This window comes from Lolium perenne, chromosome 5 (assembly GCF_019359855.2).
Source record: "Lolium perenne isolate Kyuss_39 chromosome 5, Kyuss_2.0, whole genome shotgun sequence".
In the NCBI taxonomy this organism is placed as follows: Eukaryota; Viridiplantae; Streptophyta; class Magnoliopsida; order Poales; family Poaceae; genus Lolium; species Lolium perenne.
Window position 1 is genome coordinate 83,257,948 of NC_067248.2, and position 8,669 is coordinate 83,266,616.

Genomic DNA, 8,669 nt, shown 5'->3' on the forward strand with positions numbered 1-8,669 from the left:
TATTTAGAAAAGAGTCAAAGTGCCTACGTAAATGGGCCAAAGTGTGTCCAGACGCCCATAAAACAAATACAGTTTGGATGGCCCGTGGAGATGCTGTGGCTCCCAATCTTGGCGAGCCAACGCCCATACGAAAAAATCGCGTCGCACGCAAATGTGTTTCCTGGTTCTCAAAAAAAACGCAGAAAGCAGGACAAGAAGGACAAGAGCACGGCAAGACAGAGTGTGTTTGCTAAAACAGGGTAGCGGGGTTGAGTCTCCCTCACGCCACTTCCTCCTCCCTCCGCACACAATCTTCTCTTTCTCCTATAAATCCGTCTTCTCCTATCTCTCTCCTCCTCCCCTTCCCTCTCTACACTCAACCGTAAAGCTCACCACCGCCGCCAAGGCTGCGACCGCAGGAATCCAATCAACTGCCAAGAAGAACCAGCAAGTTGAGCCGCTTACTGCGCCTTGTGATTTAAGCAATAATTTCGGGCATGGAGACCAAGGAATCCACGGTGGCAGGGCGGGTGGCGGCGGCGGACGGCAGCGGGGCCCGCGGTCGGCTGCCGCCGGGGTTCCGGTTCCGCCCTACCGACTTGGAGCTGGTTGTGCACTACCTCCGGCGCAGGGCGCTGTCGTCCCCGCTTCCCGCCGAGGTGGACATCCCCGAAATCCGCATCCTCGCGCACGACCCTTCCGACCTCCTGCCCCCAGGTGAGTGAGTCCCCGTCCAATCAGGCGCTGTGGGCTGGCGTCCATGGAGTTGGGAATCTTGGGTCTGACTCCTGCTAGCTTGATTACCAACCAGGGTGGGCAGAGGAGGAGCGGTACTTTTTCACTTGCAAGGAGGCCAAGTACGTAAAGGGCCGGCGCGCGAACCGCGCCACCGGCGCGGGGTACTGGAAGGCGACGGGGAAGGAGAAGCAGGTGGCCGTGAGCGTGCCGGCGCCCAAGGGCGGCGAGCGCCAGGCCGTGGTGGTTGGCATGAAGCGGTCGCTGGTGTTCTACCGGGGGAAGGCGCCGAGCGGGCAGAAAACGGACTGGGTGATGCACGAGTACCGCCTCGCCGGCGCCGGGCTCGCCCCGTGCCGCCGCGCGCAGGGCAGCGACGCTCCCGCGCAGCCTTCGGAGGGCTGGGTGCTTTGCCGGTTGTTCAGGAAAAAGAAGGGCGCGGCCACCGCCGCCGACCGAGCCGACGCCACCGAGTCGGCTCGAGATCCAGTGGACGACGCCGAGAGCAGCGGAGTCCAGTTCATCGACTTCTTCGCGCGAGCCGATGCGCTTGGTCGGCCGCGCGCGGCGTCCCCGAAATCTTCGAGCTGCGTGACCGACGCGTCGGCCGAACATTGCAGAGAGCAGGAGAGCTCGAGCAGGAGCAGCTGAAGAATGAATGGGTAGCAGAGCAAGAAGCTAGAGAGGGAGAGCATGTAGTAGTAAGCAAACGGAGCTTTTGTAAGTTATTATGATGATGGTCAGCACTCAGCAGGCTGCCGTTAAGCTTTGTAAGCTGCTTAACAGAGTTTGCATATGCAGAAACTAATGTATCAGGTTGATTAATCTCTTCGTGTCAGTGTACTACCTAGTAAGAGGCGTAGCGAAATTATTCGTTACTAATTCGTTTGGTAGCTAGTTCTCGCGGGATGTTTCCTTGGGTGTAGGCTACAATACATGCCCGTTGTGCACAGCAGAGAGCAGCAACCCAAGTCCAAAGGAAAAAGTTCAAAACCAACCTTGAACTCATAGGCAGAAGCTAAATGGAACCCTCAACTTAAAATCCCTGAAATTGACACTCTGAACTTGTTAATCCCGGTCTATTTTAAACCCTGGATCTGTTTGGTAAACCAGGAAGCTACAATCCCGGCCGGGATTACACGCTACCTCCAATGACAGTGGGATCCACATGTCATATTCATCAAAAAAAAATTACCAATATCAAAAAATCATATTGGTTAACGCCCTCCTCCCGTCCGTCTCTCTCATGTCCGGCACAGTCTAGCGCCGCTCCCCCATCCCTTCGCCGGCAGGTCCTGTACGCCGCCGCCCCGTATCCCGCACCTTGGCCCTCCTTCCCTCCACCAGGCCCACCTCGCACCACCCTCAGTTCGTCCGTCGCCACTCTCCCGTGTTAGATCGACACTGCACAGAGATGGACCATCGTGGTTGTCGGCCATGGAATAGGGGTGTGTGGCGCGAGACGCTCGTTGCGAAGGAGCGGACGATAGGAGACCGACTCGAGCGCGTGCTGGTGCTCTGCAGCAAGAACTGGAGTAGAGGAGGGAGAGTTCGCCAGGAAAGTTTCGTCTCCGTGCAACTGCTGCATCAGCTGCGCGCGTGTGACAATGCAGGGAAGGGCCTCGCCAACCGATGATGCCATCAAGACGCAAGGGAGAGAGGGCCCAGCACCTAGCAGCTAAGGGTGAGCTTCGCCGCGCCCACCACGAATGATGGACGGCACGTGTGCAAGAGATGGTGGAAGGGGATTGGGGTTAATGGGATGAAGATGAATATGACAGTGGGCTACGTATGTAAGTGGGAGTAGCTAATTATCTAGGCTAATATGATTTTTTATTTTTTTGGTTTTACTTGCCACGTCAGCAAAATTCCAACTCAGACAAATCTAGGGTTTAAAATAGACCGGGATCGACAAGTTCAGAGTGCAAATTTCAAGGATTAGGAGTTGAGGGTTTCATTTAGCTTTTGCCTATGAGTTTAAGGTTTGTTTTGAACTTTTTCCAAGTCCAAATGTGGAGGTGGGTGGCGTACGCGGGAACGGTTTAAACACGGCAAGGTTGCGTGCTGGACGGAGAACCGGCGAGCGAGCGACGTGACACTGGGTTGACATGGAAAGGCGAAGAAAACAGGCTGGAGCGAACCAAAGCTTGTGGTTTTTATACTGCTTGCAAGATATGCCGCTGCCAAACTGGGTTTTGGCTTAGTGCTAATAATAATTATTATACTGTATAAAAAAAGTGGCAAGGTGGATGTGACAAGAGAGGTTGGAACGTTTGGTCTTTTCTCTGCTAAAAAAGGAGGGAAAAGGTAGGAATGTCGGGCAAGGAAGAGGAAGCACCCAAACAAACAAGAGGAACGTTGGTGATGGTGGTAGAGTACGTACGTGCCGGGGTTGGGTTAGCTTGTGGACTCGTCGTACGTGGGTTGTGGGACACGGAATGGCGGTCAAACGTCACGGGCGGGGCCCCCTGGCCCTGGGCACGAGCTCGTCCCGGTCAAGAATATTTCCCTCAGATTTTGTGTTGACCGCGCGCGGCAGTCACATGTTGCACGACACCGGCTCTGGGTGGCCCCACAACGCCCCTACGCGCGGGTGGCCGGGGTTGGAGGAAAGATGCTGCTTGGCTTGGGATTGCGTTCCACCACCATCAGATCCGGACTGCACGACTAGGATCAACAATAGCTCACAGCCGCATGGATAGCCTAGTCACGGTGAGGGCATCTCCAGCGGCGCGACGCATTTCGGACGTCCAAACGGACGCGTCGTGTCCGTTTACGTCGGCTTGAATGGTCGAAATCGTCCGGGCATCCGTTTGCGTCGGGTGGCTCCAGTGGCACGACGCATAATTTTTTTTTTTCATTCATGAAGCCATAATTTACATTAATAAAAAAACATTAAAAAGCCATTAAGGCGTGCTAAAAGTAGGTGCTGCCTACTGGTCGTTGTCGCTGACGAGGTCAATGAACTCCGGCGTCAGCCATAAAAGCTCGTATGCCGGCGGTGGAGGAGGTACCGTCGCATGGGCAGGAGGCTGTGGCTAGGGATCCCACGCCGAAGCAGCAGGCGGAGCGCAGTCGTTGGAACGCGTCGGCGTGGCCGGAGGAGTCGCCGGCCTCCCCTGCGCGAACGCTGACTCGCGGAGCTGGATTGCGAGCCCCTCCCACAAAGCGAGCTCGTTGAGCTCGTCCTGCGTGCTATTGGCTAGTGTCATGGCAATGACCTCCTCCTCGGAAAGGTCCGGCGGCTGGGTCTGCGGATCCCACGCCGGCCCGCCGTCGTCGTGGTCGTAGTCTGTCATGTCGACGTCCTCGTCCGCGGCCTCGTCCTTGTCCTCGTCCTCGTCCGCGTCCGCGTCCTCCTAGTCATTCTCTTCTTCTTCTGCGGCGATCTCTCGGTCGAAGTAGTCCACGTCGCCGAGGTAGCCAGCGCAGCGGCGCGCGTCGAACTCCCACGTCCCGAATGAAATCCAGTTGTAGGAGTTCAGCGCGTACGCCTGATCCTCTCGCAGATCCGGCGGCAAGATCGCTCAGCGGCGGCGCACCTCGTCCCACCGCTCTCGGCCCTCGCGCGGCACGGGGGGACCGGCACGCGCCGCGAGTTCAGTTACCAGCCCCTCTCGGCAAGTTCGCGTCCGACCATGGCACCGGCAGATTTTCCTCCCATAGCTGCCGCGCGAGGTCAACGCGGACGTACGGGCCGACCCGTGCCTTCTTGCCGGACCGCGAGCCGCTAGCCTCCTTGTCGTTCTTCGTCTTGCGGAACGGCCAGCATTTCTTCCCCATGGCGTCGGTGGGGTGGATAGTGTGGGATTTGGCAATGGTTTGGTCGGGGAAATGGGCGCCGACAGCGTCCCTTTAAGAGGCTCCGACGCTATCTCGCCTTCAATGGCCTGCCAGTGCAACGCCTACTAGCTGCGCACGCTCGCGGAAGCCGAAGCGCGCCATTAACGCGGCTCTGCAAAGGCGGCAGCGCGCCGCCCGGAAGTAATGCCACGGAAGACGAAGCAGTTGTGCCGCTGCCAGGCGGGCCCGTGCGAGGACCGAGCGGACACTTTGCGCGTCCGCGCAGCATCCGCAGATACGCAAACCTGACGCATATTTGGGCCAGGTTTGCGTCTCCGCGGACGGCTCGGTCACTTTGCATCGCGCCGCTGGAGGTGGTGCCAGACGCATTTTCGGTCACGGCGGACACAAACGGTCGCGTTCGTTTGTGTCGCGCCTGGAGATGCCCTGACGAGTATCATTTTGGTAGCAGTAATCCATGTTACTACCAAAGTAACATATGTATGAATTATATTATAAATAAATTCATCCTGTCTTGAAAAATATGATGTGATTTTCAGTTAAATTTTAACTTTTTAAAGTTTGAGCAACTATGTGCAGAAAAATATCAACATCTAAAATTTTAAATGCACATAATATGAACATATATTTCATGATGGTTTTATAAATATCAATTTGGAACTATAAATGTTGACACATTTTTCTATATAGTTGGTCAAACTTTAAAATGTTTGACTTCGTCTAAATATTACAGGCATCCTATTTTAGGGAGTACCATTGCCAGATGATCTATAGCCAGTTTAATAGCCAATATAAGGTAGGCTATGAGCGGAAAATATTAAAGTATTTGAAACATAGCTTAATTAATGAATAACAAAGTGGTAATAAAGATCCACTATGTTGGTGTTTTGCTGTTTATACATGGTGCAAGCGATATAATATATTTGCAACACTACTTGGGCATGATTAATCGATAGTATCAACAAACAGGGTTCTCTCATCACATTTGATTGAATCATGACTAAGGTTTTTTGAGACCCTTGATTCCTTCAATTATTGACTAGTAATTCATCATGCTTGCATTCAAACCAAATAATGGGAGGATGCCGTATCCTTTCAGTCCTTTAACACTTAAACACTCATAAAAAACTCATACATGAGTAAGTAGCTAGTATCTTTAGTTGACCAAAAGATAGAGTGGAAGAGGTGTTCACTTCTTGGCTTTAACACCTTATGAACGGCTGGGGTACTTCCCCTTTTGCCGACTCATTGGATTCATTTTATTCTTCTTTTCTTTCTTTTCTTTCTCTTTGTTTCCTTTTTTTTCCTTTTCTAGGTAGTGGCTTATTGGTTCAACAGCTAGCAGGAGGTTGGTTGGTCAACTAAGGATACTATCAGCCACTGGCGAAGCTATGTTGGGGCCGACCCGAGCCATGACCCGCCCAGGATTTTGAGGAAAAAAGCATGTATACCTATGTACCAGAGGCCCAATCCACTAGCTCGCGCAGATGCATACGAGCCGGGCAGGCACTAGCGGGTTAAAGCATCCCCACTCGTTTGGGCTCCGCACGCCTAAATCCGGCGAAATTTTCGTCCGGATTGGAGGAAGATTTGGCGTGGGGAGGCCCATTTTCCCAGCCGCGAGCCCAGGATGGATGCAACGTAATACGACGAATTCAGACAAAATAAGCGAATTCGTTCAAACATAAGCGAAATTTAATGATATTTAACATATAGAGGCGAGTTCGTACATAAATAGGCCGAATTCGTACATATATTTGAATTCGGGGATTGGCAAACTAATACTAAAACTAAAAGCGGCCTCCTACATGCCGAAATGGCGGTAGAAGGTCGTGTAGTCGCCGTCGTCGTCGTCGTCGCTGAAGCCGGCGTCGTCCTGGGGCGGCGGCGCCTCGTACCAGCGGCTCATGCCCTGGCCAGCGTCGCCGGCGCGTGGAGGCGACGGCCGGTAGATGTCGTCGTCGCTGCTCTCCTCGAGCTTGATCACCTCCCTGGGCGCGGCGTTCCGCGAGGACGGCGGTGCGGCGGCGCGGGCGGCGAGTTGTCGCGCGGCGGCCAGATCCAACATCCGCTGCTGCTGCTCTGCCTCCTGGCGCTCCCAGTCGCGCCTGGACCACTCCAGCGCGGCGTCGATGGGGAGGATGTTGTCGGCGGGCACCAGGTCCTTCAACGACCTGGCGATCGCCTCCGCCACCGCGGCGTCCTCCGCGCGCTTCGCCTCCTCCTCGGCGAGCTGGTTGGCGGCGGCCGCGGCGGCCTCATTCTTCGCCGTCTTCCTCTTCCGCCCGCGTTGCGGCGAGGAGGGCTGGTCGCGGATGACGAGCGCGCCGCTGCTGCGCCCTCTGGTCGGCGGTGGAGACGTCGGCTCCTTCTTCACGGTGGCCGGAGACGGCCACTCCTTCTTGACGGTGGCCGGCGTCGACCCGCCGGACCTAGACGCCGATCTCGAGCCCGACGACGAAGAGGACGGCGCCATCCTCCTCGGTATCCAGGAACTACCGTGCCGGCGCGACACGGTAGCCGCCACCGGCGGCGGCATCCCCAGGACAGGGGAGTTCCCGTCCTCGATGTGCGCGAGCACATTCTCGAGGGTGCGGTTGGGCGCGCTCCACCATCGGCGGCGGCCGGCGGCGTTGTTCCTTGCCGGAGGAGGAGGAGGGCCGTCGTAAGCGGCGAGTTCGCGTTCGTACCTGCGCCGGAAGAACGCGATCCACGCTTCGTGGTTGTCGGGGAAGAAGCGCGGATCCGCGCGCTGCTCGTCACTGAGAGTGACGCGCACCTCCTTGATCGCCGCTTCGAGTGCGCCGCCACCCGTTGGCGGCGGCAGGATCGGCACGCCGCCTGCGCTCAGCCTCCAGCCTCCCGGCGCGCGGAAGTCTGGCGGCGCAGGGTAGCCCGCCGCGTGCAGGAGTCGCCCCTCCCATTGGTGGAGAGAGCGGCGGCCGAAGCCGTTGTTGGCCGCACCATCGTTCGCCATTGCTGGTTCCTTCGAGTTCGGGGATGATTTGGGGGAAGACGAGCGAGGAGGTGAATGCGGGGCAGCCGGGGTAGTTCGGCGATAAATAGCGGTAGGCGCGCATGAAACCGAGGCGACGGCATTAACTCGCCGCGTGGAAGCTACGCGCCCGGCGAATGCTGACCGGCGGCAGGCTTTTACAGCGCGCGGAAGACGATGCGATGAGGACGACGATCGGTGTCTCTCGCCGACAAGTTGGGGCCACCAGACGCGCGGGAACATTTCGCGCGCTTTCGTTTCGTCCGGAGTCCCCGAGCGCTCCCCGGGGGGCCGGGGGTGGCGTGGGCTCGCCGGATGGATGAAGGGCCAAATCCGGACGAAAACGAGGAACTGGGGGCGCAACTGGGCCGAAATACGCCGTCCGGATGGAAAAAACGCTCGCCGGGGGCCTCGAGGGGGCACGAGTGAAGATGCTCTTAGAAGCGACCTGTCCACGGAACGAGCAGCAATACTTGTTGTTTCCTGCTGAGAAAAGCACTACAAGAAAGCGTGCTCTCAAAAAATGTCGTACTAGGTAGCTTTGTAATGGAAAACCTTAAGTGTTGCCCGGGCTACATGTAGCCTGCATTTTTTTTCTTATTTTCTGAAACTTCAAAATTTTGATTTCGAAGTTTGAATAAAAATCTGAATGAAATATTTGGATGTAAACAATGTTGTATTCTATCGGTGTGTAAAATTTCAGTATGTAATACATTGTTTTTGACAAATAACACAATCGAGATAACAAAATCAGGGTTTACCATTTTTGCTGACCACAAAATACAACATATTTCGTCTTGAAAATTTACACACTCATAGATTATAATATTGTCTACATCATGATATTTTTTGATTTTTCTTAATATGTATAAATTTGAGATTTTCCAAGTTTCAAAAATTAGCCTCCATGTAGCCCGAGCTTAAAACATCAATTCGCACTTTGTGTAATGCTAAAAAAAGCAACCTATCTTAGGCAGTTAATTTCCATCGCTAGTCCGTCAGATATTATTTTGTTCATTTCTCCAATGATCTCCAAGTACTTAGTTTCAGTGGTTAACAACATGAATTTTCACTCAAAAAATTTCAAATTCTTAGTACTCGACAAAAGAAATGTACTTTAATTTAGCTTGGCCCGCCCATCATTTTCTTTGTAACC

The 8,669-nt window shown here is 54.6% G+C and overlaps 1 protein-coding gene across 1 annotated transcript; it reads left to right on the forward strand.

Moving 5' to 3' along the window:
• Positions 1-405: 405 nt before the first annotated feature.
• Positions 406-1,539, forward strand: LOC127300708 (NAC domain-containing protein 83). The gene is made up of 2 exons (XM_051330865.2): positions 406-696; positions 791-1,539. Exons 1-2 carry the CDS (start codon positions 477-479, stop codon positions 1,363-1,365), a joined length of 795 nt encoding a protein of 264 aa, XP_051186825.1. The 5' UTR covers positions 406-476; the 3' UTR covers positions 1,366-1,539.
• Positions 1,540-8,669: the final 7,130 nt, after the last annotated feature.